At 42.9% G+C, this 18,906-nt stretch overlaps 1 protein-coding gene across 1 annotated transcript in view; it reads left to right on the top strand.

Moving 5' to 3' along the window:
- LOC129706416 (carboxypeptidase M-like) overlaps nt 1–14,576 on the top strand; it is a 48,988-nt gene extending 34,412 nt beyond the window's left edge. Inside the window, exons 6-9 of the mRNA XM_055650711.1 lie at nt 2,396–2,563; nt 6,382–6,534; nt 9,675–9,823; nt 12,959–14,576. Coding sequence (XP_055506686.1) covers nt 2,396–2,563; nt 6,382–6,534; nt 9,675–9,823; nt 12,959–13,204 — 716 coding nt within the window. The 3' untranslated portion in view covers nt 13,205–14,576. The remainder of the gene's footprint in view (nt 1–2,395; nt 2,564–6,381; nt 6,535–9,674; nt 9,824–12,958) is intronic.
- The last annotated feature ends 4,330 nt before the right edge of the window (nt 14,577–18,906 follow it).

The raw sequence follows: 18,906 nt of genomic DNA, 5'->3' as shown, positions 1-18,906 counted from the left end.
GCAACCGATTCCACAACGCAATATTCCACCACTCACCCATAGCCTCCACGGGAGGCCTGGTCCCCCAACGCAACCTGTTCCCCTTTCTTCAACACAACCCGTTCCCCAACGCAATATTCCAGCACTCACCCATAGCCGACAACTGCGCAGGAGCAGCTCATTTCGCCTTATTGAACCCTCATTTTTGAACTTTTAATAAATGCATTTGTACTTCCTAGCTAGTAGAAATCAGTGTACTTGGATAGCAACAAAGGGAATAGGGAAAGTGTTGTTTTTTCCCAAGTTTTTAGAGATTAAAATTTTCATAAATAACTTGAGAAATAATACATAAATTTGTCAGATAAGGCCTTGATTTCACGGGATATCTCTACCGGAATATGTAGAAATCTTACCATTAGTGTGTCGTTTCTTCGAGTAGATGTGAACACACACACACACACACACACACTCACTCACTCACTCACTCACTCTTATAGTCATAGGGATGACTTCTAATAGTCTGAAAAATAGGCTTTTCCAGCAGTTCCAATGCCCTAAGCATGCATACTGGATTAAATTAGTTATACCTGTCCAGTTGAACAATCTAGAGGCCAATCTGAAGATATAATCATTGTGCAGCAGAACTGGCCCCTGTGTTCACCAACATCTACAATTCCTCCCTCTGCCAATGTTCAGTGCCCCAGTGCTTCAAACAATCCACCATCATTCCTGTGCCCAAGTCTAACACATCATCCTGCCTCAATGACTACAGACCGATTGCCCTTACATCTGTGGCCATGAAGTCATTTGAGCGCATTATTCTCGCTCACCTCAAAATCAGCACTTCCTCCAACATGGACCCACATCAATTCGCATATAGAGCCACCAGGTCAGTAGAAGACACAGTCAACCTGGCCATCCATCACACTCTGCAACACCTGGAAACCGCCAACACGTATGCCCGCATCCTGTTCATGGACTTCAGTTCGGCATTCAACTCCATCAATCCGGTTAAACTCTTCCATAAATTAACGGACATGAACATTGACCCCTGCATCTGTCAATGGATCTACAGCTTCCTTTGGATATATACATAACACCATATCTCACCCTCTGCACCTCAGTACAGGAGCCACTCAGGGCTGCGTCTTGTCACCCTGGTTATTCTCACTCTACACAAATCAACTCACATCCCAGTATAGTTCAGTTAAAATATATAAATACGCAGATGACACAACCATCATAGGTCTCATCTCGAACAATAACGAAAAAGAATACCGCACTCAAACACACAAAGCAGTCACTTGGTGCACAGATAATAACCTCCTACTCAACACATCAAAAACACACAAACTTATCATTGATCTCAGACGTAAGGCACAACCCAAGACCCCCCTACTCATCTCAGGGCGAACCCATATCCACCACTGACTCATTCAAATTTCTTGGCACTCATATAAGCAATAACCTCAAATGGAAAATCAACTCAGATCACATCTATAAAAAAGCCAACCAAAGACTTTTCTTTCTCCGCCAGCTCAAGAAGTTCAGAGTGAGGAAACATCTCCTAATCCGTTTTCACACAGCCATCATCCAAAGCATGCTCACTTCATCAATAACAGTTTGGTACAGCAGTTTAGACACTCACTCCCGTAATAAACTACAGCGCATTGTAAACAAAGCATCCAAAATCATCAGCACCCCCCTCCCATCAATAGAATCACTCAATCTCAAACGGTCCGTGTCAAGGGTGAAGAAAATCATTTCTGAACCCTCCCACCCAGCTCACCACATCTTCCACCTGCTGCCGTCAGGAGGGCGCTACAGCTCACTGCCCGCCAAAACATCACGATTTAAAAACAGTTTCTATCCACATGCAATTCGAATTCTGAACACCCTATGACAACATCACATAGCCACCTCGTGCATGTACTGTATACTGTTTGTTGTTGTGTTTTTATGTTTTTATGTTATGTTTGACGGGAATCAGCCTACTGTATAACACCCTGTACTGAACCTGAATTCCACCAGCTTGACTGTGCGGTCATTAAAATAATCTAATCTAATTAGATAATGTGGAATAAATAAAACATGACAAATAGTGTTGATCATAACATTACTGGTCTATTGCAAAACCCTTCCTGGGATAGCCTTACTCCAGGGAAAGAATGTGCCTACTTATGATTCCACTTTGAAGACTGTACTCTACATTAAGGACTACAGCATTTAGTTTGAATTGGATGAGAAACCCGTCGGTTAAAGAGCAGTCGGGCAATAAACCCTAGACTTGCAAGCAAAAGACCACATCTTGTAAAGGGGTAAATCAAAGAGCTGAGACTGCTTATAATAAAAATGCCTATTTTTGATGTCCTTTGAGGTGGCCCTACTAACTCTGGTTTCTGTCCCTCTGCAAAAGACACTACCATACACGGCTACAGCAGATGTCCTGATGATGATGTCTTCATTAAACTTGCAAAGGACTTCTCTTACAACCATGCAGGAATGTTCTATGGAGATGAATGTGAGGGCACACCAGCTTTCATTGATGGAATTACCAATGGAGCTGACTGGTATCCTTTTGAAGGTAAACTATATGCAGCTAAATATTTTTAATTGACGACATAAGAGACTGCAGAAACTGGAATCTTGAGTGAAAAACAAATTGCTGGAGGAACTCAGTAAGTCAGGGCACTTCAGTACTTCTCACTTATTCAGCTACCCCATTAATCACCTCTTGCCTTTGTCACCATCTCCTCCCTTCTCTGTCCCACATGACCCATCTGCCAGTCAACAACTCCTCACCTATCCAACTCTTGCCTCACCACTTCATCTCACCTTTTTAACCAGCTATTTCTCCTCATGTCCATCAATTTGAACAAGGGAGAAACAAGGAACTGCAGATGTGGGTTTACAACAACAAAAAAGCCACAAAGTGTTGGAGTAGCTCAGTGAGTCAAGCAGCATCCGAGAGATTGTGGATAAGTGACGTTTCGGGTTGAGACCCTTCTTCAGTTTGAAGTCTTTCTTCAACCCCCCCCCCCCCCTCCTCACCCACTACCATCACAATTAGTCTGAAGAAGGGTCCCGACCCAAAATACCATCTATCCATGTTCTCTAGGGATGCTGACTGCCCTCCTGCGTTACTCCAGCGTTTTGTGTCTTTTTGTTTCATCAGAAGGGTCCCGCCCCGAAACATTGTCTATCCATTTCTCTCCATGGAGGTTGTCTGACCCGCTGAGTTCCTCCAGCAGTTTATGTATAAATGGAGGATTTCACTTGTCCATACATATGAAAAACAAGGAAAGAGTGGTACTGGAATGTAGGTTTTACTAAATTTTAATGCTTCATACTTGTCTCTACATATTGATTTTAAACAAGGGCTTTAATAATAATAATAATAATAATAATACATTTTACTTATGGGCGCCTTTCAAGAGTCTCAGATCTTTAGACCAATATCTATATTACTAAAAGTCTGTTCTTGACCGGTTTTGGCATTCCGTGCTGCGATTTCCGAGAGAACGCCGCCACCTACGGCCGTCATTTTTGGCCACCTTACTCGGAGCCCCCCTCCGCCATATGTGTGCCGAGGATTTTTCCCGTAGATGAAAAATGACAGAGATATTAATGATATTACAAAATTCCCCATTCTCTCTACTGCCACCGCTAGCGGCAGGGGGGAGGGACTATAAAACCAGGAAGTGGTGTGCCCCAATCAGTCTCTACAACATGGAGGTCTGAGCTCTGAATGACTGAACAAATGTCTACACAGCTGTGAGTAAGTACCCTTAATTTGGTTTGAAAATGAAAATATGGTTATGGTTAGTTTGAGGAAAAAAGCACTGCCTGCAAATGGTTGTCTGGGGGGTTTGGGTTGAGTAAAAAGGCATTCTCTCTCTCTATCTCTCCCTATCTTTCTTTCCCCCCCTCCCCCCCCCTCCCCCCCCCTCCCCCCTCCCCCCCCCTCCCCCCCCCTCCCCCCTCCCCCTCTCTCCTCCCCCACTCCTCTCTCCCCCCCTCCTCCTCCTCCCCCTCTCCCCTCTCTCCTCTCCCCCTCTCCTCTCTCCTCCCCCCCCCTCCCTCTTCACCCCCCCCCCTCTCCTCTTCTCCCGCTCCCCCCCTCCCCGCCCCCCCCTCCCCCCCCCCCCCCCCCCCCCCCCCCCCCACAACCACACATTGGGGGAACAGGCCCAACGGGTCTGCACTTGGTCTAGTTATTTAGTATTATCAAGTAAAAATTAACATGGCAGGATTTTTCTCTTTCTAGGCTATCACAGATGTAATGATAAAGGGAATGCTATATAATCAGTTTGGATTTATACTTATGCCGCTGTCCCACTTAGGAAATCTGAACGGAAACCTCTGGAGATTTTGTGCCCCACCCAAGGTCTCCGTGCGGTTCCCAGAGGTTTTTGTCAGTCTCCCTACCTGCTTCCACTACCTGCAACCTCCGGCAACTACCTGCAACCTCCGGGAACCGCACGGAAACCTTGGGTGGGGCGCAAAGTCTCCAGAGGTTTCCGTTCAGGTTTCCTAAGTGGGACAGGGGCATAAGACTGCTAACTCTTTTTGAGGCAACCCTGCTGTGTGCTTCAAATGAATGAAGGCTTCATTTAAATGTGGAAGTAAGGATCTGTTTCAGAATATAGCGATGAAATTCATCGACATAAAGCAAGGAAGGCATAGTCTCCACAGCTGCTGCTTGACTCACTGAGTTCTACAAGCAGTTTGTTTTTTGCTCCAGATGTCGTCCTCAGCTGTCTCTTGTGTCACCAGCTCCACTATATTTGGATTGCAAACAGCTGCACCCAAGACAAGGCAATTGCTGTGGCATTCGATGACATTTTAAGGATTTTCCTTTGATGTGGATCTGGGTAGTACAGCTACTTCCAGCTGTACATCATTACACTGGGAGGTTACCAATTGTCTGGCTTGAGGATCCAACGCTGGTTAAAAAGATCATCAGAAGCAAGCCTTTGATTTGGTCCAGAGAAGAGCAGTATCTGCCATGAATGCCTCTCACCTCTATCTTGCGACAACATCAACAGCGCTCTTTTCTAACTTTCACAACAAAGGAAGGGTCTGAAGGAAGCAAGGAAGGATCTTCGTCTTGAAATGTTAGCCCTGTTTCCCTCTCCATAGTTGCTGCCTGACCAGCTGAAAATTTTCAGCAATTTCCTTCTCTGTACAATCTCTTCAATTATCGTTACCTAAAGTTGCGTATATTCATTCATTTTGCTCTTGCATGGACACGATCAAATATCCACAGCTTTGGTGTAAATAAAGCTTGTAATGGTGTATTGGTGGGAGATTTTATTTTCTTCAACATATTTATTTTTCACTTCAATGATTGACAATCGAAGCGAGATAAGTAAATTCTAAACAGCATAGGATATTATCAAAAGTTATGTATGAAGCTTCTCTTGTGGAAGAATTTAATGATCAACATTACTGAATACCATCTGCCATCCCTTTGCTCTAATCAATTTCCAGTAGTGGATGTTTTTTCTAAATTATGAAATGATTGTTCTGGTATTGGAGCCAATGTTATGGAGTGACAAAGAGATACAGCACAGAAACAGGCCCAGCCATCTATTGTCTATATCAATCATCAACCACACATTAACACTAATCCGACACAAATCCCATACTTTCTCCATTCACCTTCCCCAAGATCCTGCCATTCATCTACACACTCTACAATACATTGGTCTATCAACCTATCAACCTAAGATGCCTTTGAGATTTGGGAGGTAGCTGGGGTACATGGAAGAAACCCATGCAGTGAGAGGTAGCACACGAAGAACGCACGGACAACAACCAAGATTGAACCCAGGTCTCTTGTGCTGTGAGGCAGCAGCTCAACTGGCTACACCACTTGGAACATAGAATGTGGCCAATACAGCACAACAATGGGCACCAGCCTACAATGTCTGCTCCAAACATGTTAAACTAATCTCCTTTGCCTGTACGTGATCCATATCCCTCCATTCCCTGCATATGCCTGTGCCTGTCCAAAAGCCTCTTTAATGCCACTATCACATCTGCCTCCACCACCATCCCTTGCAGCATGTACCAGGCATCCAACTCTCTTTGTAAAAAAAAACTTGTCTCCCAACATATCTAAACTGTTTTTCCTCTCACCCTAAAGCTGTGTCTCTAGTGACAATTCCACCTGGGAAAAGGGTTCTGGCTGATTACCTTATTTATGCTTCTCATAATTTTATATACTTCTATTAGGTCTGCCCTTTGCTATCGATGCTCTGGAGAAAACAATCCAATTTTTTCCAACCTCTCCTTTTAGCTAACACTCTCTAATCCAGGCAGCCTTGTTATTCACTGGAGGAGGCAACAATAAATGCCATAAGTATATTTTGTTTCTTGTTTTAACCTTGTTTTTAGGTGGAATGCAAGACTACAACTACATTGTGGGACAGTGCTTTGAACTAACTGTAGAGCTATCATGTTGTAAAAATCCTGCAGCATCTGAATTGGAGACCTTCTGGAATGAAAGTCACATCTCCCTTATTAATTTATTCCAACTCGTTCATTTAGGTGGGTGTAACACCTGTACTACTTTTGCATATTGTGTGGTAATAACTAATAATTAAGTTATTTGAGACTGGTAAATATAAATTAATTGTTGCATGAAATGTATTGATTGCATTGACTTTAAATTTAAAGCACAACATCCTCACTGTATTTAACATGCTATGCAATCTGTGACAACATTTGAGCTACTGCTCTTTCTTAGTTGTAAGTATTAAGGGGCTTGGAATTTTAACTCAATTGGTATTATTAACTAGACTGAGTAGAATTGGGGAAAAAATGTATTATGTGTAATATTGCACTCAGGAGGCCTTCCGAGGAACATTAGTGCTGGAGAAACTGAGCGGGTGAGGCAGCATCTATGGAGAGAAGGAATAGACAACATTTCGGGGATTTAAAGCGACAAGTGTAGCATTTCCTGCGGTTGCAAGGGAAAGTACCCGGGAAGGGGGTGATTTAGGTGGGAAGGGACGAATTGACCAAGGAGTTATTATAATAATAATAATAATAATAATAAATTTTATTTATGGGCGCCTTTCAAGAGTCTCAAGGACACCTTACAAAAATTTAGCAGGTAAAGGAAAAACATGTAAGGGGAATGAAATAAATAGTAGAGGCATGACTAGTACACAAAGTAAAGACAGAATTCAATACAAAACACAATAATATGGCCATTAATGCACAGATGAAAAGGGAGGGGGACGTGACGCTAAGGATAGGCAGAGGTGAAGAGATGGGTCTTGAGGCGGGACTGGAAGATGGTGAGGGACACGGAATTGCGGATCAGTTGGGGGAGGGTGTTCCAGAGCCTGGGAGCTGCCCTGGAGAGTTATGGAGGGAATGGTCTCTGCGGAAAGCAGTAAGGGGAGGAGATGGGTAGATGAGAAGATGTGGCCAGTGGTGGGATCCCATTCGAGGGGGCGAAAATGTCGGAGGATTATATGTTGTATGTGATGGCTGATAGGGTGGAAGGTGAGGACAAGGGGGACTCTATCTTTGTTACAAGTAGGGGGATGGGAAGTGAGAACGGAACTGTGGAATATAGAGGAGACCCTGGTGAGAGCAGCTGCAGGATATAGAGGAGACCCTGGTGAGTCGTTATAGCAGACTAAGAAGTTAAATATCTTATGGACAACACTACTGTGCAGGGAACTGGGGAAAATCCAGCAATGAATTATCTGAATCCTTAGTGTGGAGTGGCTACATCTGAGGGTGGGTTTCAGGTGGGTATCAATGATGGTATTGGTTTACTATTGTCATGCTCACTGAGATACAGTAAAAAACTTAGTTTTGCTTGCAAATCATACTGTACATGAGAATAATGAAACCATACTCGAGTACAACAGGTAATGCAAAAAGTCAAAGGAAACAGTGAAGAAAATGGTGTTACAGCCACAGAGAAAGTGCAGATTAAAGTAAAGTGCAAGAGCCGCAATGAGGTAGATAGGGAGATGAAACATCCATATCTTATGAGATTTGTTTAAGAGTCTGATCACAGCAGGTCACTGGGATGAGTGGCTCTAGGTTCCACCATGACTGACATAGAGTACCTGCTCCACATGTTAACCCTCCAACTGGATGCTGAACCACTGCCTTTTGGAACCTGCTGTTCATTTGTTTGACTGCACAGATCTCCTGAGTTCACTAGCCAGAAAGCACTAACAATTAACTTAGCAATGAATGCTGACATAATAGGCACTATTACAGAATCTTATTTATTAACTGTAACTCCACCTTCAACACCATAATTCCAACCAAACTCATCTCCAAGCTCCTGGACATCGGAATCAACACTCCCATCTGCATCTGGACCCTTGACATCCTGCCTGTGCGAGCGAGGATGGGGGACAAAACATCCTCCCAACAATTCTCAACACTTGTGCCCCACAGCAATGTGTTCTCAGCCCCTTAATTATAACTCCCTCCCTATGCCATCACTCCTGTGCGGCCAAATTCTGCTCTAATTCCATTCACAAGTTTGCAATGCAAATGACACCAATGTAACATACCATGATAAAACGGAGTATAGAAGGGAAATAGAGAAACAAGCAATATGGAGAAACTCTATGTTCTGCACTGTGGTGTTTTTCTCCTTGCACTGCCTGATGTCGTTGTCTATAATTTGATTGTACACTTGTGTAGTACGATTTTCTGGGATAACATGCAAACACAAGTTTTCCCTGTATCTCGGTACACATGGCAGTAAGAAACTATTACTAATACCAAACACAGCAAGTATTGGAAATCTTATTTGACTGGATTGCACGCAAACACAAATTTTTCACTTTAACTCAGTAAACATAATGATAAAAAACTATTGCCAATACCAAATGGAACGGGTCCTGGAAATCTGAAATACAAATTAGAATTTTCAGCGAACTCTCAGTACTTCAGAAATTTACTGCAAGAGGGAATCTGAGTTAAGGTTGAACTACAGTTTTGGGCATGTGTGTACCAGTGCTGCAGAAGCAGGGGAGATCTGACTGCAGGTCACCCTAATTAGCCCTGGCTCCACAGCAATATACTGAGCCCACTACAGTGTCAATGCTGTAGCAGGCCGGTGTTCCCATTGCATTGCTTCTGGACTGCTGGCTATAGTTTACACTTTTGGGCATTGAGATGATTTTCCAAGTTTAATACATTTTTTCATTTGTAAAATTAGAATAGATTTACGATAAGAAGACACAGAAACTAATCTCAGGAGTGTATGTTGTGGGAGGGAAGTTCGAACAGAATAGGAGCATTACCCAGTCTTGTGTGTACATATACATTCATACTCAAATGTAGGAATTAATTTAGGTTGTAATTGGGGCATACATGACACTGCTGTAATTAAACAATATGTTTGGAGGATTCCAAACTAATAACAGAAACTCTATATTTATGGTAGAGTTTGCCTGCCTCAACCAATGTTCAGATCTTGGCGGCTACATAAAATATACAAGTTCCAACATATCTACGGGTTGATTTGGGATTGATGCTAATCTTATACAAAGCCTTGTAAAAGCAGTTGTGCTTTACCAAGGAACAGATAGTAATTGTTCTGTCCACAAATGTTGAAATTGGTTGTGACTAAATTGATGTCAGCCATTCTATACACTAAAATAATTTTTTAATTTATTTTAAAATAATTTCCATTTATGTAGGTGTGAAAGGACAAGTCCTTTATAGTGATGGTAAACCCATTGAAAATGCAACTGTAAAGGTTCAAGACAAGGATAACATCAATCCTTTTCGAACAAATCAAAAGGGAGAGTATTATAGGCTTCTGTTGCCTGGAACATATGTCCTGGAAGTAAGTTCAATTTTATTATTCATGCTCCCAGCTGCATTGGATATGCTTTTCATCTCCGGCCCTTGTCTAACTATCAGCCTATCCAAAGCCCCCCTCACCTGCATCAACCTATCACTTACCAGGCTCTGTCCTGCCCCTTCTCTCTTCTAGCTTTCCAGAAAAGGGCAATTCAAATATCTTCCTACTGAGAAGACATGGTTCACTCAGTCTAACCAGTTGAAAGGTTTGTAGTGAGTTTAAAAAAAAAAAGGTGTTCAAATTTTGGGCAACATCTCTTACTTATAGTGTCACATAGCACAGAAACAGCATTTTTGTATCAAAAGAATTTCATATTTTCTTATTCTCATTTCAAGATTCAAGAGAGTTTATTGTCATGACATTCTTGCTTTGCTTCAGCACAACAGAATATAGTAGGCATGAATACAGAACAGATCAGTGTTCTGTATTCCATATACCATTATCTATATTACTAAAAGTCTGATCTTGACCACTTCCTGTTGTTCTGTAAAATGATTTTAGAAAAAAACGCTGCCACTTACAGCTGTGATTTGTGGCCATCTTACTCGGTGTCCCCCTCTGCTGCGCAGGACGAGGATTTTTCCAATCGATTAAAAATAAAATAGTTATTAGTGTTTAAATAATGTTGAGAGTCACTCTCCGGAAGGTCACGCCCTTTCCGGAGGTGCTATAAAACCCGGAAGTATTGAGTGCCTCAGTCAGTCTCTGCAAGATGGGGGAGTGAGAGGGTCATGTCTCTCAATCTGAGCTGTGAATAACACTGAACTCGTGTCTACTAAACTATGAGTGTGGTTTTACTGACCTTGAGTGCGCATAATGTGGTTTGAAAATGAAAATGTGGTTGGTTTGAAAAAAATGGTTGGTGGTGGTTGTTCTGAAATAAAGCACAGCAAATGGTTGGTGGTGGTTGGATTGAAATAAAGCACAGCAAATGGTTGGTGGTGGTGGTTGCTTTGAAATAAAGCACAGCAAATGGTTGGTGGTGGTTTGCACTGTATATTGATTTTGGATAAAACGCTACCACTTACGGCTGTGATTTTTGGCCATCTTACTCAGTCCCCTCCGCTCATCAGGTGCAGAGGATTCTTCCCATCAATGAAAAATAAAAGTGTTATTAATGTTTTAAAAATGTTGAGAATCTATCTCCTGTCAATCACTCCATGAAGACCACGCCCCTTCTGGTGGAGGGGGGAGGTATTATAAAACCGAGAAGTGTGGGTGTGGCTCAGTCTCTGCAAGATGGGGGAGGGAGAGGTCATGTCTGAATTCTGTCTGAACTGTGAATCAACTGAACACACTGAATGTCTACTGAACTGTGAGTTTGGTGTTTTGTGTGGTTTTATGGTGGTTTTATAGTGGTTTCACCCTGCATGAAATGGTATGAAGCTGCACTTGAATTTGGTGGCCCTGCACCCTGCTTGAAGTGGTATGAAACTGCACTTGAATTTGGTGGCCTTGCACCCTGCTTGAAGTGGTCGGAAACTGCACTTGAATTTGGTGGCCCTGCACCCTGCTTGAAGTGGTATGAAACTGCACTTGAATTCGGTGGCCTTGCACCCTGCTTGAAATTGTAGGAAACTGCATTTGAATTTGGTGGCCTCGCACCCAGCTTGAAATGGAATTTCAAGGAATTAACTGCCAGCCCACAAGCCATGAGTAAGCTGCTAGCACATCAGGCTTGAGTGACTGAGCTGCCACCCCAAGAATCCATTTGGCCCACAATGTCCATACTAGCCCTCTGGAAACAAGTCCCTTCAGCCCACAACACCCACACTAGCACTCCAGAGAGCCACCCCCCCCCACCAATATTGGAATTGGTAGAGAGGTGGAATATTGCATTGGGGGACCAGCCCTCCCGTGTGATGCTGGGACCCAATGGGTCCCACTTAACATAGTATAAATATATACACACGTGAATAAATAAACAGATAAAGTGTAAATAAACAGATAATGGTCTATTAATGTTCAATTTTGTTTGATGAGTTTATTACCCTGATGGCTTTGGGGAAGTAGCTATTCCTGAACCTGGACATTGCAGTCTTTAAGCTCCTGTACCTTCTACCAGAAGGAAGCGGGGAAATGAGTGTGTGGCCAGGATGGTGTGGGTCCTTGATGATGCTGCCTTCCTTTTTGAGGCAGCGACTGCGATAGATCCCCTCAATGGTAGGGAGGTCAGAGCCAATGATGTACTGGGCAGTGTTTACTACTTTTTGTAGTCTTTTCCTTGCCAGGGCGCTCAAGTTGTCGAACCAAGCCACGATGCAACTGGTCCGCATGCTCTCTACTGTGCACCTGTAGAAGTTAGAGAGTCCCCCTTGGCATACCGACTCTCTGTAATCTTCTCAGGAAATAGCGCTGATGTGTTTTCTTTATAATTGCATCAGTGTTCTCGGCCAAGGAGAGTTATTCAGAGATGTGCACACCCAGGAATTTGATGCTCTTGACCCTTTCAACCACCGTTGATATAAATGGGACTGTGGGTCCCCATCCTACCCCTTCCAAAGTCCACAATCTGTTTCTTGGTTTTGCTGGTGTTGAGGGCCAGGTTATTGTGCTGGCACCATTTGGTCAGTCGGTCGATCTCACTTCTATACTCTGACTCGTCCCCATCAGTGATACGTCCCACAACAGTGGTGTCGTCAGCGAACTTGATGATGGAGTTCGCTCTATGACCGGCTACGCAGTCATGAGTATAGGGTGAGTACAGCAAGGGGCTGAGCACGCAGCCTTGAGGTGCTCCCGTGCTGATTGTTATGGAGGCTGTCACATTTCCACCAATAGAAACAGTCTGTGGTCTGTGAATGAGGAAGTCGAGGATCCAATTGCAGAGGGATGCGCAGAGACCCAGTTCTGCGAGTTTATAACCAGCTTGGAGGGGATGATTATATTAAATGCCAAGCTGTAATCAATGAATAACAGCCTGATATTTGAGTTTTTGTTGTCCAAGTGTTCCAGAGCGGAGTGGAGAGCCAGCAAGATCGCATCCACCGTTGATCTGTGGTGGCGTATCAGGCGTGTTTTGCCCTATCACGTTATGTCCAGATTTAATTGATTACATAGGGATATATTTTTTGGTGGTAATAATTAAATCAATTCTTGTATTTTTTTCTCTTCCAGGTGACTGTGCCGAAAGGTCATTCACAGTCAGTCAAGGTGGAAGTTTTTGATGAAGTATCAAATTTCTCTGCTTTGGTCGTTAATTTTAATTTCCCCGTCAGCGATGGGTCTTTAACAACTGGAAAGTATCAAGGTTCAAACATAGCCAGCAATGTAGAACAAAACATAATTCTTTTAATCTCTTCTGTACTTTTCCCGGTTTTATTCACTTTTAATTCGTTAGTTAAGGATGTTTCAACATTGTAAACATACTCTGCAACCAAATTAATTTTCACGAGACCATTCAGGATCTCACATCATCCTAATTATGCTTGTTAACATGACAATCAAGAAGGCAAAAAGGTAAATGTTTTGATTTTAATCATGCTTCAGTCAAATTTCAGCTAAATTATGAAATGTATGCATTTACACAGTATGACTACATACTTAACATGGTGGTATAAATGAAATACTATTGATTATATGATCATGCATTTGCCTGCAATGTAAAGAGACTCAGCCATCAGAGATTACCGGTGTAGGAATCTAGAACAAACATAGAACACTGGAAAAACACAGCAGGGGCAAAATATGCAAGTTGGCATTTTGGTTTGAGACACTGCTTGACCAGCTGAGTTCTTCTAGCATTCTGTTTTCGCAATTGCACAATTAATGAACATTTCGATATTCCACAATTAATGAACATCTGATTAACAAATACTTACTATAATGCTGTTGACTCTTTACACTCTACATCCTTGTTTCGCAAGGCTTTGTTCACTATTAAAAAATGTGTCAATTTCTGTTCATGAAGCATGTTGCGAAACACTGCTTCCCATGCCTTTATTATTTCATCAATGTCACAGAATTTTGTGATTGCACCTAAACTAAAAAACACAAGCTGCAACTATCAATACTAAGTTGGATGTAATTCATTGTAATTAGTGAAAAAATATGATTCTGGACATCAGTTGCTTGTGAAATCCTGCAAAACAATTATTAACAAGCAAAGTAATAGATAGTGCCCAAAATTTTAACCTTGGAAATGCATTGTGTATTACCAAAGGTATAATGGAAAAGGGTTAATCTCCAGAAGACCAGAATTGATAGCACATGCCCCTGAGTTTGTTGATGATCCAAATTAAAATGAGATTGTTATGGCAAGGTTTAAAAAAAAACAAGGGGTGATGGATCTTCTGAAATTGCCAAAACCTTCAAGTCCAGCCATGGCTGCTGTGAGGATTTCAACAAATATGCAAACATACATGATATCCATCATATTGTGGGAGGCAGCAACATTTTCTAAAACGTCACAGACAAATGATTAAGGAGATGACTACCCTCGGAGGATAGGGCTCTTTTGGAAGAGGAGACCCTGGGATATGTTCATCCCCAGGGATGAGAAAACTGCTCCAGGTTTTAAGATAGCCAAAGGTGCCTTACTCTTCATCGTGGAGATAATACAAAGCTTCACTATAATCCTAAACTCCTCGATATGCCACAAGGAGAATCCAAGTATTCTTAAGATGAATATTGTAGTTGTGTGGAGATCTGACAGTACCCGAGGTAAGACACTTCTTCAGAGATAATATTATGTCACTTCTCTCACTCCTCATCAGATGATATTTTACAAGGAATAATCTGATATTTTACAAGGAATAATCTGACAATAAAGTCTTGCTCATCTCCCAACACCTTGTGATTGTTACAAGCCATGGACCAGTGTGCTATTACGTTGAAGGGTCCCTACTTTCAATATGTCATTTGGAGCCCAACACCAATGACACTCTTAACCAGTCAAGAAATTTGGAAAAGATAGAATTTGGAAAAGCATAGCATTAATTGAGGCCACATGATAGAAAATGCCATAGTTTATTATAAGGAGATGAAAAAGAGATTTCCTCAAATTTTTATTGATACCTTCTTCATCATCCCCCCCCCCCCCCCCCCCCCGGAACAACACGCAAATTCCATCAAACATGAACACCACCACTTCCATCATCCAATCATCAATGACAACTATGTCTCCACCATAACCCTAATATGCAAAACTACCATTATTGCTTACATGTCAAGAATCAGGAGTATTCTTCATCATTCTGTAAGATCATAGCTGATTGCAATCGCTTCTCTGTATTCACACCCATTTACTGTAACCTTTCACCTTCTTGCTTAACAAGAATCAGCCAAAATTCCTTCTATACATCATTGGGTTACATTATCCCAAAGAAGATTCTGCTTTCATTGGCATTTGAAGAAGAGAGTTCCAAAAATTCAGGATTTTTTATTTTGTGTATATTAAGATACTTCTTTGATCCTTCTCTTTCAGCAGGATGTGTCTGTAACACCTTTTAAACTAGAAAGTTAAACAACTGCAGATGCTGGACATCTGAAATAAAACAGAAAATGGTAGAAAGTTTCAGCAGATTGGGCAGCATCTGTGGAAAGTGGAATCAAAGCTGGGAAAGAGAAATTGGTATTTTTAAGTTACAGCAAAGGTGGAAGACAGATGGATCGGACAAAGGAGATGTTCCTAATAGGATAATTGGGAACCCATACACTCTTCCCACACTTACCCGTCCACCAAATTCTCTTTTGCTCAATTATTCCATCTCCTCCCCTCTCCCGCTGATGCCATCTGTCCATCATCCCCACCCCATTCAGTTCCACCTGTCGCCTCCATCCCACCCCTCCCTTGAACTGCTTTCCTCTGTCTCTCAGTCCTAATTCAGGAGCTGAACCCAAAACATGGACTTCCATCTATTGCCACCACAGATGCTGCCTGACCTGCTAAGATTTTCCAGTGTTCTGGTTTTTGTACCGTGTATTTCCTTTCGTAAGTTCCCAGAAAGCTGTATTGTGTATATTTTTATTATCTTAATTTAAGATAATAATGTTAATAAAATTATAATTCATTATTCTAACACCCATATTGTTGCATTTTATTGTTTGCAATGCTATTTATTGGCATTCAAACCTAGGTTTGAACAAAATTACATTTACTACAGTTTTTTACATTACAAAAAAACCCAAGACCCACACTTAACACAGTTTACATAAACCATCCATCACAGTGAGTCTCCAACACCTCCTCACTGTGATGGAAGGCAAAGTCTTATCTCTTCCCTTTGTTCTACACCAGCGGTCCAGCAGTCTAGGCGAATGCGTCTAAGCGTTTGCAATTTTTATTGTGAATCTTTGGCTCTGGAGACTTTGGAATTAATGGAAAACACCATCATGATTTGTGAATTTTCAGCTAGGAAAACATTCTCCTTGAACGTGGTCTTTTGTCTTTGGAGGACTACATGTATCTGTACTTGTGTCCACAACATACACATCAACAACTCAACAGTCTTCTTGAAAACCGTCTCTCAAATTCATGATGAGTTCCATCACCATCCCCATGATCTCTTTCAAGTCAAACCTGAATAAGCATTGTTTAGTTTTAAACTTTGAAGTTAAAGAGCTACAACATGGAAATAGGTCCTTTGGCCTACTGAGTACATGCCGATCATTGATCACCCATTCGCACCAGTTCCACTCTCTACGCACTAGGGACAATTTACAGATTAACCTTCAAATTAATCCAATTGTCCAAATAACCTTGGGATGTGGGAAGAAACGGAAGCACCCATATGGGACGAAACGGACACGGTCACAGGGAGAATGTGTAAACTCCACACAGACAGCACCCGAGGGCAGGATCAAATCCGGGTCTCTGGCGCTGCAAAACAGCAGTTCTACCAACTGCAACACAGGGTTGACACTGTGCATTGTTGTTCCTTCATCTCGGGGTTAAAAATTTGGAAACGTCCATGCAAAGGAACTTTGGGAGTTCCGTTTCCATTAGCTGCATGATAACTGAAGATAATTGAAGCTAATACAATTACCTAGATGGAGTATGTAATCCACTATTCATTGTCACTCTGCATTTGTTCCCTTCGAGCAATTTTCCTAATTCGCATTAGAAAAGATCTGATGCGTGATTTCTAATGGTACATGGAGGATTAATGAGTCGGTTTATTCCAAGTGAAAGATCAGCATGAATAAAATGCCAGAAACAATTTAATGACAATAATAAATGAGCAAAGCGTAACCCATTCAATATAAATAACAGCTATTTACTCTACTGCAGTTATAGGATTATTTTCTGTCTTGTTAAATATTAAAAATAGATTGAAGTGGTGAACTTTAAATATAAACATTTTTGTCTAACATTGAGTTGGCGCGGCAGTGGTAGAGTTGTTGCCTTACAGCACCAGAGCCTGGGTTTGATCCTGACTACGGGTGCTGTTTGTGCGGAGTTTGTATGTTCTCCTCGTGACTGCATGGGTTTTCTCCGGGTGCTCTGGTTTCCTCCCACACTCCAAAGAAGTAAGTTAACTTGGCTACGGTTAGGTTAGGTTCGCTTAGGTGTAGGTTAAATTGTAAATTGTCCCTAATTTATAGGATAGTGCTCGTATACGGAGATCGCTGATCGCGCAGGGACTTGGTGGGCCAAAAGGCCTAATTCGCACTGTACCTCCAAACTAAACTCTGGTCTGGTCTGATTGTCCATAAAAAAGAGGGGTAGATTTGGCTAAATAATGTTCCAGCGATTCTGTTTTAAATCCTACTAGACCAAGTGTAGACCCGTTGGGTCTGTTTACCCAACGCGCATTTGTGGGAGGGGGGAGACTGCGGCATCACACTCGCACTAACCACACAGGTGGGGGGAGGGAGGGCGAGGGAGACGGGGTGGGCAATGACATCACACGATGGAATGTTCACCAGGCGCTGGTGCTCCTGCAAAGGCATATGTAAATGAATTTCATTCCGATTGGACATATGTGAACATTGGGCATTGTGACATCACACAATGGAACAAACCAGGGGCAAAAGGCTGGTGCAAAGGCATATGTAAATGGATCCATCCCGATTGGACATCTGTGAGCATTGTCATTGTGACATCACACGATGGAACAAATCAAAAGGAAGAAAGGCAGCCAGACGGACGGACCCCGGACAACTTTGCGGGGGGGGGGGGGGGGGGGGGGGCTGCGGCATCACACTCACAATAACCACCCCCCAAAAACACACAGGGGGGGGGGGGGAGAGAGGGGAGGGAGGGGAGGGAGGAGGAGGAGGAAACGAGACAGATTTGGGAGGGAAGGGGGACGGGGATAGGGGGTGAGAGAGGGGGACGGTGAGAGAGATGTGGGGGGGGGGGGGTGGGGAAAGAGTGGGAGGGAGAGGAGAGGGGGAGGGGGGGGGGGGGGGGAGAGAAGTGGAAGAGTGGGGAGGGGGGAGAGAGGAGAGGGGTAGGGGGAGTGATGGAAGAGGGACAGAGGGGTAGGAGGAAGGGGGCGGGTGGAGAGAGGGAAGGAGGTGGGGTAGAGAGGGAAGGGGGGTGGGGGAGAGAGGGATGGGTGGGAGAGGGGTGAGGAGAAGGAAACATAGAAATTAAGTGCAGGAGTAGGCCATTCGGCCCTTCGAGCCTGCACCACCATTCAATATGATCATGGCTGATCATCCAACTCAGTATCCCGTACCTGCCTTCTCTCCATACCCCCTGATCCCTTTAGCCACAAGGGCCACATCTAACTCCCTCTTAAATATAGCCAATGAACTGGCCTCAACTACCTTCTGTGCCAGTAAATTCCAGAGATTCACCACTCTCTGTGTGAATTTTTTTTTCTCTCATCTCGGTCCTAAAAGATTTACCCCTTATCCTTAAACTGTGACCCCTTGTTCTGGACTGCCCCAACATCTGGAACAATCTTCCTGCATCTAGCCTGTCCAAACCCTTAAGAATTTTGTAAGTTTCTATAAGATACCCCCCCAATCTTCTAAAATCTAGCGAGTACAAGCCGAGTCTATCCAGTCTTTATTCATATGAAAGTCCTGACATCCCAGGAATCAGTCTGGTGAACCTTCTCTGTATGGCAAGAATGTCTTTGAGCATTGGGCATTGTGACATCACATGATGG

This window comes from Leucoraja erinacea, chromosome 19, assembly GCF_028641065.1.
Source record: "Leucoraja erinacea ecotype New England chromosome 19, Leri_hhj_1, whole genome shotgun sequence".
In the NCBI taxonomy this organism is placed as follows: domain Eukaryota; kingdom Metazoa; phylum Chordata; class Chondrichthyes; order Rajiformes; family Rajidae; genus Leucoraja; species Leucoraja erinaceus.
This window is presented reverse-complemented; position numbering and strand designations above follow the sequence as displayed.